The sequence below is a fragment of the Erithacus rubecula genome (assembly GCF_903797595.1).
Source record: "Erithacus rubecula genome assembly, chromosome: 9".
Lineage (NCBI taxonomy): Eukaryota > Metazoa > Chordata > Aves > Passeriformes > Muscicapidae > Erithacus > Erithacus rubecula.
The window spans coordinates 14,202,382-14,221,340 of NC_136660.1; the positions used below are offsets into that span (position 1 = coordinate 14,202,382).

General features: G+C 37.5%; 1 protein-coding gene across 12 annotated transcripts in view; it reads right to left on the reverse strand.

The window, feature by feature from the left end:
- The window catches only part of KAT6B (lysine acetyltransferase 6B), a 108,981-nt gene that overhangs the window by 61,533 nt on the left and 28,489 nt on the right, over window positions 1–18,959 (reverse strand). For 2 of the 12 annotated variants that reach the window (XM_079313178.1, XM_079313183.1), the window contains exon 2: window positions 15,848–15,923. The exons of the other annotated variants lie outside the window; for them this stretch is intronic. In XM_079313178.1, coding sequence (XP_079169304.1) covers window positions 15,848–15,923 — 76 coding nt within the window. The remainder of the gene's footprint in view (window positions 1–15,847; window positions 15,924–18,959) is intronic. 12 annotated transcript variants of the gene reach the window in all.

Here is an 18,959-nt window from a genome sequence, read left to right on the forward strand (position 1 = left end):
ACGACCCAAAGCAATCACAGAAGACATCTAGAGAAAGGTGCAAAGCAGCAGCTCAAAAATACAGCTTATACAGGTGTAGCTGTATTAATACAGCTCTGGAGGCTCAGCTCTCATTTTCAACAGAATGACTATAAAGCCTCTACACTTACAGAAGGGAGGCTTTCTAACTATAACTCAAATTCAACAGACACACAGAACTACTGAAGTCAATCCAAAAACAGCCTTTGGATACTGTACATCCTGCTGCTTTTTCTGTCAACAATCTCTGATACTTTACCTATTTAAACTGTATCCCTTCTGTGATCCTGCATTAATTTCTATATGCCAGGGTTTAACCTCAGCTGGCAATTAAGATCCACACAGCTTCTCACTCATTACCCCCACATGGGGATGTGGGGGAGAATCAGAAGAGTAAAAGTGGAACTCATGAGCTAAGATAAAGACAGTTTAATAGCCAAAGCAAACCCACATACACAAGGAATTGAGGCACCAGTGCCCATGGCAGGTGTTAAGCCATCACCAGGAGAGTGGGGACCCTTCTTGTGCAACAGTTACCTGGCAAGACAAACACCATCACCCTGTGCTGGTGCACCCCACTGCCTTCTTCTTGTTCCCACTCTACACACTGTGAATAACATTTGATGGTGTGGAACATCCCTTTGGTCAGCTGGGACCAGCTGCCCTGCCTAGGTAACCTCCAGGATTCTTGAGCACCTCCAGCCTCCTCACTGGCAGGAACGTGTGAGAAGCAGAAGATGCTTTGACTCTGTATGAGCACTGCTCAGCAATAACCAGAACTATCCCTTTTTGACACCATTTCCAGCAAAAGCCCAAGATAACATCATTTTATTTAAACAAAATAATATTCTGCCCTAGTCAATAACAGCATACTGTGGTAGCACCACAGAAAAATGCAAGCTTTTCCCTCCTGAATGAGAATGAATCTGTTTTTTAATTTGTAGGTTTCCCACTTTGGTCCTGCACCTGGGACTAAACAATTGAAAAATGTATTCACCTTTCCACTGTAATAGTACAGAGTGTTTTAAAATAAGTTCAGTAGCCAAGGCTATTAATGTAACTGGGTTGTGAAGAAGGTAATCCTCAAATTCCTTCTTATGCATTCTCCAATCTGAGATCAGAGCTCAGCTACAGAACCTGTTGCTTACCAGGTTATCAACAGCTCAAGCTGCAAATGCATCCTATATACACTGCAGTTTCCTGTTTGCATCTTCCTAAATTCTGATGACCATTACCTACATTGTGTAAGCATAACCTTTGGCCAAGCAGTCTTCAGCCTTCCTGAAAGTCTATCTTCAATGGTCTCGAAGTGAAAAGACTAAGGAAAAAAGGGTATTTTAACACTTTTCAACTATGTTATTAATATCTGTGGCAATATAGCTCCTTCAGGAATACATATCTACGTTGTCTTTATCAAACAGATGAAACTGAACAGACCATGCAACATTGGAACTGCATGTAGGCAATTCCACATTCAACTACAATTGGGTTTGACCCCTTCTTTCACCTTCTGCAATGTACCCTCGGGAAATTAATTCGAAACGCATTTCTAAATTAGACTTTATATAAAGATAACTCAGTTCCATTTCCTTGACACCTAAGACATAGATAACTTCTGTCTTCAGACTCATCTGAAAATATACTGAAATAATACTTAAAATTTAAGGGGCTCCAACATTTTTTTAATTCCAAACTTCATCCCTTCGGCTCCCTTGCTTACTACAAGGCCAGCAACTGGTTCAAAATCTAAATCTCTTAATATCCACTTTCTAGCTAGAAGACTTTTTGTTTCTATGCCTATGTTTATTAAATTACACTCTTCAATCTGGCACACAAAGAAACCTCAAGTGTACCAACAACAGGCTTGCTTTTTTCATTTGCTGTCCAAATAGTCCATTGACTTCCATGACCAAAGTGCAATCACTACTGTAGATCAAACATAAGCTATGTTACTCCTCACATACCTACCAGTAGTACAAGAACGCCACATCTTCCAAATGCCACCTTTTCATTTCACAAAGCTCAATTTTTTTTTCTACAAAGTAATGAGTTTTTACACTTGCCAACTCCCTCAAAACTCAGTTTTTAAATCCATCTAAATGTCTTAAGAGCATCACACACTTGAAAGGATATCTCTCTAAGGATATTGTGATATACAAAGCAACCATCAGAGACACCTAGAATTATTTGCCATGCACTCTTTATAACAAAAATTATGTCCTTCAAGTACACTTCTAGGTATTCATGCAGAGGTAAAGTGCATTATGTATCTAACTTTCGACAATCCTGCTCATCACATGCTAATTTCCACAATGCCTTCTTTATCTCAGTTTCTTCATATGCTTAGAGACTTCCAAACATGGAACACTGGCTTTTGCTATGTGTATATACAATTGTTCGAATGGGGTTGCATTTTCCAACTCCAAATTTTATCTTTTACTGCACTGCAACTAGAATGAAGCAGGTGATGCATGTAACCACAAGGTAAGTGGAGTTGCAATTCACAGACCATGATCCCATGGGATGTCAGCTTTTACAATCCTTGGGGAAATGTATTGTTTTTACACAGATTAAATCAACTCCAGTATGAAAAACACATGCTTCATTGCTATGATATTATGTTTACTCAGATGTTTGTATATATGCATATTTTTATCCATAACTTATTACCAAAGTCATCCTACATAAATGTGTATAATGTTTGCAGCGTGGCACAGGATAATTATTAGTTGTCTTGATGCTAATTGCTCAGGGAAAATGTTTAATTGCATATTAAATTGATCATATGCATATTTTATCTAGTTTACTCTTTGGGGCAAATTTACTGTCAGCACAATCTAGATTTGAATAGCAGTATACTAAATACAGAAGCAGGGCTTTTTGAAACTGGGTTAGTGTCTGAAATGCAATTTTAAGTAAAACAAGCAGAGCCCTGTTCTACTCCAAGAGAAAGTAGGTGAATTTCTGCACAAAGCCAAGACATATCCTGCACATTTGCTTCATGTAAGGTAAAATATTAGGGAAGGGAAAAATATTAGGACCAAATCAAATTTATTAAGGCCACAGATTTCAGAATCTGATACAGGATTACAAGGGAACTATTTCATTAGATTTCTTCCACTGATATGATAAGGAAATGAAAGCTTTAAATAGAGAACACATACTATTTGGTTTTGTTGTATATATTTTGGGTTTTTAAACAAAAACTCCTACATATAACTTAACATCCTTTCTGCTCAATTATAGAGCAAATGCAGTATAAATTACATCACTGTAAGTAACAGACACTTCTCTTACCAAGGCTCAAGTAGTAGAAAAATGACATGGCTAAACTCATATTCTTATAGGCAACAAGAAGCAGCAGCTTGGCCATTCACCATTTGCTTTTCAGTCACTGTTTTTTATCTAGTAAAAAACACCAGTACTAAGATACTTGTCTACCAGGTGAGCTACAGAGTACTACAAGTAATTAAAATCTACTTATTTATCTATTTATTCTTTTAAAAATGAAGTAATCCTGGTCTCTTTTCTGAAGCAAGAGGATGTGGACAAACAGCTGATTAAACGCTAACAACTTCTTTTTTTTTTTTCCCCTGACAGGAACTGAACTTTATTCTTGAGAGAAGAAAAGCAGTTTATTCAACAGCTAAGACACTGAAATAATTTGCAGGCATTTACCTTTACAAGCCATTGCCCAAGACACAAAGCCATTGAAAATCTGCCAGCTCTAAAGTACATACAGTGCTTTTTACACAAGGCTTGGGAGAGTAGGAGTTTCTTGCTTGATCTTGTGCTGAAATCCATGGCAGAGGATAATAAAGGTGAATAGGCACAGTAGCCCCGGACCCCAAGGAGTTACCCAAGAGGCTGGCACTTCCAACAAATGACAGATTGCTTTGCCAGTCTCTGCTTCTTTATATGTATAGATCATGTTCTATAGTGACATACTATCAAGAAATCATGCACCCCCCCCAAATCAAATAGCAATTTCATAATTAAAAACCCAGATCACTGTAGGTCATTTTACAAATAGAGTAAAATAATCTCCCTTAGAATATAATGAAACACTGCTAACTAGCCATGTGATGTAAACCAGAGCTCGAACAGCTCAGAACAAAGCCAGTAAACATTTCACAGAAGACCAGTTTTTCTTAGAAAGGCTTTCAAGTAGGCCTATTATATAAAATTAAATGAAAGTCTCTTGAAGGAAAGAGGCTTAAAATTTGCCTTAACTATTACATGTAAGCTGGAGGACTGAGGGGGAGGAAGGGGAATTAAAAAAAAAAATTATTGCAGCAACTTGTATTGTGTGGCTTGTAGAAACAAATCCTGTGAGGCTCTCAAGCATTGGTTTCAATTTATCTTCTACACCATTTCCAAGTATTAAAGTCTATGAAGCCCATGAGGCTATTCTTTGTCCTACCAATAATATTAAATTGCCATGCTACTCAAGGAAAACATAGGAATTCTAGCATCAGCATTTGTGCAAAAGGACAGGAGAAAGGTCATAACCAAGTTCATTAAGTGAGCAGCTTGTTGACTGCAGTTTCATGAGGGATTTTTGAACGTCGGAGGCAGTTACAGTCTGCTTCAAAAGCAGCAGCTGGACTGCTGATAGACTACAGAAGGTGATAAGCAACTTCAAGAAAAAGGCAAAACCAAAGGAAAGAATGAATTAAGAAATCATCACTTAGTAAATCCATCTAACAGCGCTCTTGGACCATACCCAAGTTTGCAACCAAAGTCCTCTAGAATCAACCTCCTTTCAACTCTGACAGGAAGCAGTTCCTGTTTGCATCTATCCAGTGAAAGACCTAACCAGTGAAATAACCTGTACCTACAGCATCATCCACAGTTAAGGGCCCTGGCCATTAAAGTACAACTCTCACTAGTAATACTCAAACTACTTCCACTGCACATTTTCTTTGCAGTGGAACTGCAAAAACACTTTGATCTAATTCCAAATGAGTGCAGACCACAGACAGGACAAGACACAGTGATATACTCATTAAAACACTGCAGGAATCCACTTCATGACAAAATTTTCTGTGTAAAGATGTTCCCCTTGCCTCTTCTTTCACACACAGGAGGAAATATGGTACCTTAATGGAAACAGACAAGCAGCACGACAAGAGCTACCCTATATAACCCACCAAAAAGTCTTTAGGACTGGATTAGCCTGCAAGACCAAGAGACGAGGTAAACAACTGACTCGCATATCTCCCTTTTTCAATTTGTGCATCCACTATTCATTTGTTTTAGCACCAACAGAAAAACACAACAAAAATCTGATCATTGCAATGAAGCCTGCAATTCTGATCCCTACAGAGTACATATTTCAGGCTGCCATAGAGGCTAGTATGAGAAAAGTACCTCCCTTAACCACTCTGAAGTACTAAGTAGACAGCATATCCTGAGACACAACCAGAAGATTGACAATACCACTGTTTCTTAATAGTCTAAATAAAATTATTATTACAACTCTTGTCTGTTTGTGCCTTAACTTTCCAGTATTTAAAATACTCACAACTAAGCATTTACACTTACACTGTAAGAAAGAGTATTGTCAACTTAGTGAAAACAAAAAATTATACATGGTGCTTTTTAAGAGTAAAGCTGGTTTAAATGAGTAATTACATTTAGGATGGGCACAATATCTCCTTCAAATTTCTGAAAAGCAAGGATTTATGAATCAGCACTTCAGTGATAAAAATCAGAAGTTTTAAAGAAGACAAAAAGTTTTGAAAGCTACTTGTCTAAATCACTTCAATAACAGGCTAAGACCTCTCTATAGCCCAACACACAGAAGATGCCTTCTCTCTCTCTGTTTTGATGCTTACAATAAAACCTAGAGGTCTTCATTACTAGCAAGAAGTCCTAATAAATAAATCAACATCTGAAAGGTTCAATATCTATACCTCTGATCTTTCAGATTATAATCTAACTCCACTAGGATACCTTTATTTTTTTGGTGGAGGGGAAGCAAAGACAAAGCCCTGCAGTATAAATAACAGAGTAAATAACAGAGAAAGTTCCCTCCAGACTTCAAATTCTGCTTGAGATCCTGATTCTACTGCCATGATAGCTGTGCCATTCATGCCCATACAGTTCAGAAATAACATATCATTACCCCAATTTTTTAACTTCTGGCAAATTTTTCTTTGAGTATGCCATTTAAAGGGTGCTCAGCTTTAAGCAAACAACTATAAATTTTACAATTTAGGAAAAAAGGAATACCTGTAGCCCAAGCTCGTTTCCTTTAAAAAATAATAAAAATAGAGGTTTACATTAAGTGACCAATAAAAAAAGACATACATTTCATGCTCCAAATGTAAACAGGTAATGTATAGAATAGTTAATACAAAGCACTCTGAAGTTCCTTGATCTGACCAGAGTGCCTTCTACCCCTGCCAAATAAATAAAAAATATGATCTAGTTATTCCACACACACTAAAATAGTTTCATGATGGGCTAATTAATCATGAACATAACTTTTCAGACATTACATAATTTCACAGACTTGCTTGTAGCTCCTGCCAACAAAAACAACAGTTTGAATGAGAAATAAATCTACACTTGAAGAGAGATGACAGTGACAAAACATGACGAGAGTAGGAAAAAGAGGGGGGAAAGGAAGGGGAAAGTATTCATATCACACAACCCCCTGTATAACTTTATTATTCAAAACATAGCAAAGTTTAAAAGCCAAAATACATGAATCAAGCAACTGAAACTAACTTTTCACTCCAATTTTTCTTCTTTAAAATTACAGACTATTTCTGGAAATTATGTTTGATGGAATTTGAGAAATAAACCTAAATCACACAACTTATTCTGTGGCACTTATCTGAGATCAGGAATCTAGCTGTGGGTTTATTTCTTGTTTGGGACACATCTAGTAGCACTCAGACCAAGCACAGACCTCTTTTATAGTTCAAAACACTCTCAGATCTGCATTTTCAAACTGCCAATAAATTAATACTCGATTAATTAAACTATAAAATAAAGAAAGTGAGATATAAAAAGGCAAAAATCAATTTTTCTTGAGAATGTACTTTTAATTCCCCTTGTAGGCCTCTCTGATAGCAAATTCAAACCCCAAATGGCCAAGGCACTCTAACTGATACAGTAAGACTACGCAGGCAGGCAGAAGTGTTGATTTAGGAAGTCAGGGATTTCTACTGTTATGAAAAAAGCTCTCAAAAGGTCCCTCCAAATCCTGTATCAGTGGCAACCCACATAATCTGCAGATTTATATTCCTTTTAATTGTATCACAGTAATTCAATAATTTAGTATTCATATGAGAAAAATTACATACTCCAGTTATTTACTGGAGTAAAGTTCATTGTTCAAAGAGTGCTGAAAGACTGATGAGAACTAATAAGTTGTTTACCTATCATGCCCCTTGCCACACTAAAAGCAAGGTGAAGAACATGTCTGTATCATAAACCACCAGGTGAGAAAGCAGCAGCTATATGCAAAAGCTACTGCTAATATTGTGATTCTGTGAGTGTTTCCTAAGAGCATCTCTCTCCCAGCTCAGGAGAAAGAAGCAGCACTGTAACTCCTCCAAAACATCAACTTCAATTATGAGATCTTTCATGCACTGACACCATTCTCCTTCACAGTAACTACAGATAATACCCACAGGTACAGAATGAAGTAAAGTATTTTCTACCTTTTTTTGCCTCTTATTTTGTTACAGAGGAAGGACATTACAAGAGTAATTCTAGAAATTAAGACATCTGTTCCCTGGGAGAAAGGATGTTCCCCTGCCCATAATCATAGTTAATCATGCAGTAGTCACTACTCCAGCACTGCTTTCTAGGAAAAATCAACACTTCCACTACTCATGTGACCGTACAGAATTATAGAATGGTTTGGGTTGGAAGAGACCTTAAATATGATCTAGTTTCAATACCCTGCCACCAGGCTGTGTGTATGTGCATGTGTGTGTGTTTCACTAGAGCACTTTGCTCAAAGTCCCATCCAACCTGGTATTGAAAACTCACAGGGATGGGACATCCCTCGCTTCTCTGGGCAACCCAATCCAATTCTTCACCACACTCACAGTAAAGAATTTCTTCCTAGTATATAATTTAAACCTACTCAAACCATTTCAGTTGAACCTGCTCCTAACTCCTTCAATTCAAAATCACTACCCCTTGTCCTATCACTGCAGTTTTGTAAAAAGGTTTTCCTGTAGGCACTTGCAGATACTGGAAGGTGTTAAACCTTCTCCTTGGAGCCTTCTCTTCTGCAGGTGCAACAAGCCAAACTCTCTCAGACTGTCTTCACAGGAGAGATGCTCCAGCCTGCTGAGCATCTTCATGGTCTGCTGAGCAGCATTCTCTAGAGGATCTGCACTGCTTGGAGGGGAAAGGTGGAAAGGAAGTATAATGGAATACTGAAGTCACCAGCTGAGGGAAAAGGCAGTCCTCATACAAACCTATATACACTCCTAGAAACCAGTATCTCTTAAGATAAATTACTTTTTCCCGAAACACTTCTGGTAAATCTTCTCTGGACACACCATGAAAGGAGATAAATTCAGTGTAAAAACATAAATTGATGTCAAATCAGACAACAGGGAAACACAGCAAATCAATATCAGAGTCCTGAACACTGACAAGGATGGAGGTTCAATGATCTCTGGGCAGTCTCTTGATTTTCTCAAGAATAAATCCTTGTATCTACCATCACAAGCACATTCTCTAAAAGCTTAAAATCTCTGAAGCCAAACAGAAGTAAAGTCAACCAGCAGACAAATCACAATGGTACCACCTGACAAAGTTGTATAAGATGTCAGAGCCACATGGCAACTTTTGTTTATACTGGGGCATAAATCTCTTACTGCACTAGTTAAACCCACATTCCCCCACTTGAAATTTATTTCCACTACAATTCTGAACAATGTACTGGGGCATTTTTACAGCTTTCTTAAGTCACATTTAATTGAAATCATCTACATAAAGCTACAAACAGCTGCTAGAATAATAATTCAATTATGAGCTTTAGTTTCTGTTTTGGATATATATAATTTTTCTCCTTTCACACTGTCTTTGGACAGTTGATTAAAGCATCACTGCTTAGAGAAAAACTCAAAGAACTTACAGACTGTTCTTTGCTCTTCCCCAACACTTAAATACCACTGAAGAGATCCCAGCACTTGGGGGCTCTGGCCCTATCCCTTGGAACTGAAGCTGAATATGCAGCTGGGCTTCAGTGACACAGAGTCACTGTGTCACAGTCAGCATAAACCTGCATCCCTCAAATGATACGAGGAAAAAAAGGAGAGAAGCCTACAGCACACTTGTCATCAAAAGGTGTCAGCTTAGAGAAAGTAACATCATAAATTAATACTAATTCATTCTCAGCAATGGTTACATCAAGAACTTTTCAGCTTAAAAATCTAAGTTTACAGAGACAAGAAATGTTCTTCCCACCCCAAACTCCCAAGTACACTGGAGACAAAAGTGAGAGGACTGTGCAGCAATTGTTGAAGTGAAGAGTTTGTGGTACACTGCAATATAAAGCAATTTAAAATGATTGTCAGTCTTCATTCCATGATTTAGCAGAGGTAAGCAATATGCACTCATCTATACTTGATCTGCTCAGAGATTGTATCAAGTATCATCTCTCTGAAAGAACTTCACTGTTTGCCCTAGATATCAGGTTAGAACTTTAAAGTAATTCTAGAGCAATTCTACTGTTAAGACAACACACCCACCAACTACTACACTATTCATAGTTTTAGACTATACGACCTTGCTTTACCTCAAAAAAATTAACCAACTTTTCAAACTGACCCTTCTACTCGTTCAGCTTTATAAGGAAGAATTTAAGGAGATGCCTTAATATTTTTTCAGTTTGAGAAGTGACCACCTGGCAACCAAACCCTTTAGCTTATTTGTAATACCTATTAGGTACACTTAAAAGCTGTATGTGTAGTGCATAGAGAAAATGATAAAATATTTGGTCATGTGACTGAGGGCCAAGGAAGACATCAGAAATACCAAATTTCTATTTTGACCACAGTAGGGAAAAAGGGAGTTCTCCAGTGTCCTGAAAATACAGTCCCAGGTCCAAAAACCATCCAACATTTGTCTCCTACAGAGACAAATCCCTGCATACCTAGTTTATGTGAAAAAAAAGTACTGAAGTTGATCTTATGCTACTTGAACAAATAAAGTAACTAATGCTAGAAAGAACATTACTGCACACCAATAAATGTGTACCAGTATAAAGCCCATTAAACATTTTTTAAAAACACATTTTTCCTTGAAACTTTTTAAAACCATATGGAGCTCTAATGTACACCTCCCCATTGCATCAAAGGACCTTCTGAAAATACTGGGTTATAAAAAAGGGGTTTGTCTGTACATTTACATTACTATGTATGTGCAATTTAGGTTGAAAGTTAAAATGCATCTGCATTTTAGTCTGAATACTCCACCCACCCCCCTTCTAGGAAGGAAAACTGTAAAAAAGAATTTAAGGAACTGAAGCCCTTTGCATAGTTTTCTCCCTTCTAAACAGTTTTTAAGCCTAATAATCAGTAGTTCTTCTGTTGTAGTTCTGCAAAAGGAACAGCATGGCAGAGCTGCAAACTCTTACCACTGCCATCTAAGCATCAGTAATCTAACCACAAATCAAAAGTTACAACATTTAATGATGCTAGAAATAAAGCAGCTGAGTAACTTCTGTGAATGTCCAGGCTTAACTTATATCCAATTGATCTAATGTAATGGTCCCCTAAATTACCCAACTACATACAACAAGTTGTGCTGGAGCAACAAAATATACAACTTGAGCAAAAGAACAGGTTCATATCCAGATTAGCATGGAGGCAGGAGAAAGGTAAAATGTGTATTTCACACAGGTGCATTGTAGAGGATGTTACACTCCTAAAAACAGCTACAGTGCATACACTTGAATTCTGCATGCAAGGCAAAGAAGGCAACTGCTGCAGCCAGGTTCTGTTGTAATACCACCACAGTTCTGATACTGAGGACAACTACAGCCGAGCACTTAAATTGATTTGCCCCTTCTAGTTTCTCAATTAAGTACATAATCATCTGATTACAAGATATATAAAGCAAGACTGAAAGGTAAACATAAGACAAGATCATTCATGCTTTAGTAGTAAATTTAAGGCTAATGGCAGGGTGGCAGGAGAAGTTTCACTATTAACATTCACCTTCCTGAAAGGCTATTACATCTCATATCTAAGATAAAAGAGTAGTAGAGAAATAGACCAAGAGGAAATAGTGAAATAATGTTGCATAGAACGGGAATAATACTGAAACCATTTTTGCCTCCATAAGCTTAGTATCATTATTTCTAATTGATGACCTGCCCAAACTAAGTTCAAATGCTGAAAATCCAAGCCTGAAATGGTCTTGTAGGCCAAAGTTTGGACTTGTTATATCCTGAAACAATCCCTATTTCCACATCAACAAGTCAGCAGAGAAAGAGGATGAAATTTGGTATTTCCTAAAGTCTGACCTGCACACTGCTCTAATTTGCCAGTATGATATCTCAAACTAAGTTATAGTTGCTGTTCATGTCTGAAGAAGGCTCAGTGTTCCACATGAAACAAAGAAATTGATCTCCACACAGAATCTTTGCATGACATCTTCCTTGAAGTATGTGCCACTGTGTCTTTATAGAGTAGAAAATAAGAACACATTGTAAGAAAAAAGTGCACTTAACCCTAGTACCACAACCCCAAAAACTGGTGAAACAGTGTCAAGTATCAAGCTCAGTGTAGCAAACACAATCTTTTGAGATGCTGTCACCCCTCAAATCTAAGTCATGTTGGATCCCAGGCTGAGCAGGCACCAGAACAATCGTAGCCAGGAACACAGAGGTGCTGCCATTCTCCACTACTGATGTCAAAACTCTGGCTAAGCAATTCACAGTGGCATTTTCAATAATGCCTGGGGAAGAGGACCCTTCCATCTATATTCAAGATGCCTTCCTCATTCCTTAAGGGAGCTGCCTTAGATGAACCCATAGAAAAGTAAAATACTTGAATGCAAATGTCAAAGCAGACTCAAATCTCAGAAAATGTCAATACCAGCAGTGGCATTCATCCATGTTAACCTGGTAGTATCTGAGCAGACCAAGACCATTAGAAGACCAAGTGTTAGGAGATCCATCTCAAAGCTAATATTCCACCCCACAACCACCCAAGAGTCTTCATTTCAGAAAGGAAAAGAAAGGAAGAAATAAGTTATTTTTCAAGAGAAAAAGTAACAATACAAATAAGCTTCCGACATAACAGCAGGATGAGATGGGACTTAAACATGAACTGACTCTGGCTCCAAAACATGTTCAGAGGAGCTCAGTGCCAAACATAACCACCAATCAGACACCAAAACATCGCAAGAGCAACGCCCCAACCCTCCACCAGTGAAAATACCAGCACTACTTCCAGTGCCCAGACTAGAGAACAATAGTGAACAGGGATTTGGGAAATTAGAGAGAGGAGACTTATGTCATTTTACAGCTGTTTACATCTGTTGTGTGGAAAGATCTGGTTCATATTTATTAACTGCATTTCATTTACTGTAGATCTAAATAATAAAATACCTCTTTTTTTTTTTTTAATATCATTAGCCTATTATTAGTTACAAGAAAACCATCATTGGATTCCCCCCATGCCACCTCCTCCCAGCAATACTCCACTTGATACTCATTCATCTCCAGGATTATCATATAACTACCAGTTTAAAGCTGGATCAATGTTTTTTCACTTCACTGAACAATCTAATCAATAGCAACAAGGACATTCTGCTGTCAAAAGCAAGCTGCTGCTCGTGCTGCTAGTCCCCCCTGGGCTTGGTGTTACAGAACTGTGTTAGATAGATCCTAGCACACAGCACTCAATGTGACACTGATCACTCTGTAGGCACAGGGCGAGGTATTGATACCAAGGATACAGCCAAATCAGCACAGCTAATTGCTGGCACCTTCAGAAAATAAAGCTGTAGTCATGACAAACAGGTTGTAAAATTATCTTCATGTCCTATGAGGAAACTAAACTAGTCTGATTTCTGGTTTAATTACCTATGTATGCATTGATTTTTTAGGAAGGCAAATTAAATGGAGAAGCTTGCAACAAAGTAATTCAAAGGCATTTCTCTAATCAGTACTACATATGCAAATTTTCAAAATTTTCAAAATTTTCATCCCAACCACTGGGAAGCATACCACTCTTACTACAAGTCTACAGCTTCTGGAGAGCCTGCATATCAAAAATAATCACTGTACACTTCTGAGACAAGAATATTGTTTTGTACTTATATTACACAAGATCTAAGAGGATGGGGGTAGTTGTATATACAAGAGATTCCATCTTAATCTCTTACAAATACATGCCCAAACAGTGCAACCAAAGCAAAACCCACTCACTGGACTATTTTGTATTCAGTTGGTCTGCAGCAACAGCAACAAAACCCCCACAAAAATACAAGTGTAAAAGGCCTTAAATTTGACTACACTATCACCTTATTAAATAAAATTAAGCAATTCCTAGCTGCATTGCATCTTTCATTAAGGTACACAAACAGAAAAAAATGTAGGGTTTGAAACCAGTTTTGTGTAATGGGCACAAGATGGGAGAGAAGAGGTCAAAAAGGCCAGAAACATCACACCAAAGAAATGAAAGCATTGTTCCTCATTACATCTGGTTGTATCGGCAAGCTGATTGCACAGAACATGTAGATCCTGCTTTTAAACAAGATGGTGAAACCTTTCTGTTGCTATAAAAGCAAAAAAAAAAAACCACTCAAGATTTCTCTTTATTCCAACTATGAAACATCCCTTAAACCCATCAGATTTTGAAAGTACTTAGTTTCACACTATGAAACATTAGCTTAACCTAGCATCCTGGACAGTTATGAATAGTTCATTCCCCAACACATCTTGTGAAATTGGCTTCTGGCTGGATTATCTATCTTCATTACCCCCTCAACTCGAAATTCTCAAAATATATCCCCCATGCTCACACTTAGAACCCAAAATTCTTCCTCCTTGCTATCTACCCCAGATCTCCATCTTACCAAGGAACATGTGCCACATATAATCCAGCATCATACATTAATTCTTTATCTGACTACTACTTCTACCAATATGTGAAATATCAAACACGAACATGAAGATAGAGCTGTCCTCCCTCCTCTTTCAGCAGTAATGCTTCCCAAGACATCTACTTGCTACTCTCAGTTTCCATAAGACCTACTTGTCATTTTTGCTTGAGTAGAAGTTAACTGTGTGATCTGGCCATTAAGTTCAACTTTACTGAGGGAAGATGGGCAAAATACATCTGACTGACGCTAACTGCAGATGCAAAGTAACCACAATGCTTTTTTCTCTTTTTTTTTTTTTTTTTTAAATGTAGGGAAGTAGAAGGTAAATCAACAAGCAGGTACCTTTAACAAACATACCAAAGGTATCATTTTCCCCCTCAGTGGAATTGTCACTCCAATGCCACTACTACTTCTGTATATTGGAACAGACCCAGCTTAAGCACCTCTACCCATTCATCAGTGTGTATCCAAGATCCATGTATTTCAGAATAAACTAGCACTGCTAATAGCAGAATAGAAACTAGACACTTTCCATCCATACAAAACCTGTCCATCTGCCACAACGCTGAAATTACCTTTTTTTTTTTTCCTCCTGCTAATGGGAAAAATGGGGTGCTGGTTCAATCGCATCCAAATCAAACAAGCCTGAGATGAAGACTCTGCCCTATTAGCAAAATTAGTTGCTACCTCTTGGGTCTAAGAAGCAGCCACATCTGTCCCCACGACTCAAGCAGCAATTAACAGACCTGCAAGGTCCCAGGTCCTACCAAGAAAATGAGACAACAGATAAAACCTGCCAGCTTGCTATGGTATCACTGCAATAGGCCTGGGAAATGTATTTCTAGCATGTACAGCACATGGAATTTCCCCAACTGTGTTTATCAGGTGGCTTCGGATACATTCTAAGAAACCAAACCAGGAACAACTATGATAAAGGGCATCACCTTCACATATGAGGCTAGACTGTTGAAACTTGCAAGACCATTGAATTACCCTGAACAAGTCTAAAATGGACACCTGTTCTTAAAGAACTGCACTGAGACTCCCTGTCATTTACATAAGCCTGCAGGCAGCCAAGGTAACCTCCCGCAGGAAAAGGCCTGAACTGTATTTCCAACAGTCCTCTGGAGGTGAAAGCACCACGTCATCAGCCTTCCAGGGTAAAACCATGCAACAATATGCAACAATAAAGTGCCAAAACGCTGCAGGCTAACACTGCAGCCAAAGAGAATCTGAGGAAGATCCACAAAAGCATAGGATGAAGCTGAGGTCTTGCCAGAGGCTCCTAATCCTAACACAGTGCTGACAGCCACTTTCTGTCTGTACTTGAGTTACAGTTTTAGTAGAAACACAAGCTTCAGAAGAAACAGACTCCTGCACAAAACAGTGATGACAGATCAGAGATGCAAACTCAATGTTTCTCGAGCTTGACAAACCATGATCAAGCTCTCAAACTACAGCAACAATTAAAATCCCTAAAGATAAGGTGTCAAAATGAGTAACTACTAAGTGAAAGAACTCTTATTTTAGATTTTGTTTTCCTTTCTTCATTTACATAAGTCCAAGACCAGCAATAACTACCTTCAGCAAGGCTTAGGACTCTGAACTGCTATTTCCTTTTAATATCCTTGAAAAAAAAAAAAAAAAAAGATGACTGAAGAAATGACTGTGTGTTGGATCCACTCTGGGGCAGACTGTATTACTGCAAATTCTTTAATTCTTTCAAGCTTACCCTGCTCTGTTGCTTGACTCTAGAACAGAAGTGTTGAATGCATGCATCCATACATATCATATTTATCAACTGAATCCTAGGAATACGAAGAAAGCTGTAATATAATAACCTACACCAGAAATTCTATTACATTAAAACTATAATTACCTTACTAAACATGAGAATAAAAGTTATATTTTGATACAGTGAGAAAAATGGATTTTAATGAATTATTGTTTTGTTTGGCATAGTGAGGAAAATTTGTTACAGCATGTGGAAGCTGTCGTGTAAGCAGATGCAGTCCTTGTTTAATATGTACTTTCAAGCTATACTAATACTCTTTGCAACAAGAAGACAATATTTTACAACACTGTAGCTGTAAGTGTTGCTATTTTTCATAGAAAAATTGGTCCAAACTAATTCTGACTTTAGTATTGTTATTTAAAATATGGAGTTTCTGGGATTACTAAAACGCAAGCTTAGCCTTGGTAAACCAGTCAAAATGTCAAATCTGATGGCAAATTTTAACAGCAGCACAATTCTGCCCAGTCAGTCTTTAGCAAACCTAAAGATTTTATTAAGTCTTTGAATGAAATTAGGGAGATATGGATCCTGATGTTTTTCTCTCATTTCATTCCCAGCTTTGTGATTACATTTAATGAATAAGAACTGCTCCTCTGTCTCAATACTTCATTTAGACCCCAGACACCATGCAGAAACCTACTTTGATGCTCACAGCTTACCATCTTTCTTCTACTTCACTGCCACCTCCTTTCACGGAATTTTAGCTGATACAGTGACACTTATTCTCAAACATTGAAGCCTTTGTTTCCCTCCCATCTCCATCTCTCCCTGGCTCATTCTTTTTAAAAACATGCCAAAGAAATACTGTTGCAGGCACAAGCAGAGGAAAAGGCAAAACAAAAAACCCCACACAAACACCAACAAAAACTTTTCAAAAGTTCCACTTGCCTTAAACTGATGCAAACTTCACTGAGTCCAAACCAATATACACCACTCTAAAAACAGAGCTTTCTAACCCTAAGAAAAGTTCTGAGAGAGACAAGCTATAGTAGAGCAATTGCCAGAAACCTGTAACAAAAGAATGCTGAAGACATTCAAATAAAGCAGGAATCTTCCAGAATTCCTTTTAAAACTATAATCTAGGACTAGTAACTCTCATACAAAACTTCTTATGCCCTTAATTTCATTTTTATTACTTCATCTGATTAGCATCTTTTTAAGAGCAGATACCAAGTTTTTCCACTGCAATAAAAAGTAATCCTGGCCAAGAAAAGATTTGCCCATTAGCCGCACTATCTCCACAAAGACAGCAGCCTTATTAAATTACAACTGTTTGAACAAGGTCAAGCACTCAGGGTTTAATTCAAAGTGTTTCCAGGTATAATGTTGTCAGGTCAACTTAAACAAGCCAACAGAGGCTTTGAGCTTGATTAAATATTAAAACAGAATCTTTCACATCTGTTTTTACCCAAGGATGAAATTACTGTACATCACTTCAACCAGCTCATTAATACACTAAGCACATATCTTGCCTCAAAAGGTTACAGGAATATCAATGCTTTCAGTGTGCCTGCAGTGAAACCTACACAACTCAGATAGAAGTGAGGTCACTGCATACTTTAGCAGGATGTCAATATTTTTTTATAAATGAGAGAGGTAATCAGTTAGTCATAGATACATTTTAAATTAAAAGATAGGAGCCTCCAGTGTAGCTAAATCAGTTGCCTTTGATCTGAACCTTTTAAATGTTCATCTTATTTTCTTTGATAGATAACTTGATAACAGGCACAAAACAGAAAGTTTGATCCAACAGTAATTATTTTTCAAACTGGAGGGCTGTCATGCCCAATGAGAAATCTGCTTTTTTAAAAAAATATACAGCACCAATTTTAATTGAAATATAAAGAGGTCTATCAGGATCATCTATTTCAACACCTTTCAGTAACATCTACTTCAACAACTATCATTTTTAATAATACTTTGATGGCATGTTTGGGTATGGGAGAAGAGAATGCATTTGAGGATACAAATTCTTTGACAATGACAAACACACAGTATTAACTACTCCATATGGCATCTGCAGCCCTTTAAAACACAACCAAAAAGATAGATACACCTCTAGCATTATCTTTGTATGAGACAGGAGACATTAGTCAAATCATGTTTCCTGACTGCAATCCATAGAAAGCAGAGACAAATGAAAGTCATCTATTTAGAGCAACAGATGTACAAGACAGGACTTGGAAGGGAAGCTACAGCAAGTGTTTTGCATCTAGGCCATGCTTATCCCAGATAGAAAATGGTCTCTGAATTTGTATATGCTGAAACTGAACTTAAACATCACTTGTAATGTAAAATTGTAAAAAGCCTAGCAAATTTGATGCAAAACATTCAAATCTGCTACAGTTTTAACAGCACACTCCTAGGGCAGGGCAGGAAGAAAACTGCTTTAATATGAAAGGTCATATCTAATGAACAGGAGAAACCCATACACCTCTGAAAGCCCCAGCATCTCTTTGAGAAGTCAGAACTACATATTTTAAGCACTGCTAATAAGGCATGAGATAATTTGCTTAAGACAAAATAAAATTCCAATACAACACAGTCTTCTACCACCCTCTAATTTACACTTGAACAATGTAATCAACTAGACCAAACTATGCCTAATGCAAAGTCAATAAATTCTTTTTTGGCTGTTGACACAAAAATCTACTGGGAATGAAACACTTGAGGAAATTAATCATTATAACACTCTGGTTCAATGCACATCTGTATTGAAATAATTTGGTCTTTAATTCACTTTATTTGTAGTTGGGTTTAAAGCAGTAAATTTGATAGAAGCAGGCCTCATTAAACTGATCTAGTTCTAACTGCTTTTCGTTAAGCTTGGTGTATTTGAACAAAGTCAAAAAAGATTCATTTCCTTTAAAATAATTGTGTCTTATAAAGCAACCCAAACAAACCAAGACCATTAATACATAATATAATAAGGGCATTTGCATTTGATCTGAGCAAAAGCCAACATTAATGATCTGTTGCTTTCCATACATTTTCTTGAGGCACAGACACTCCTTTCTTACTGCCCACAGAACCACACATGGACAAATAG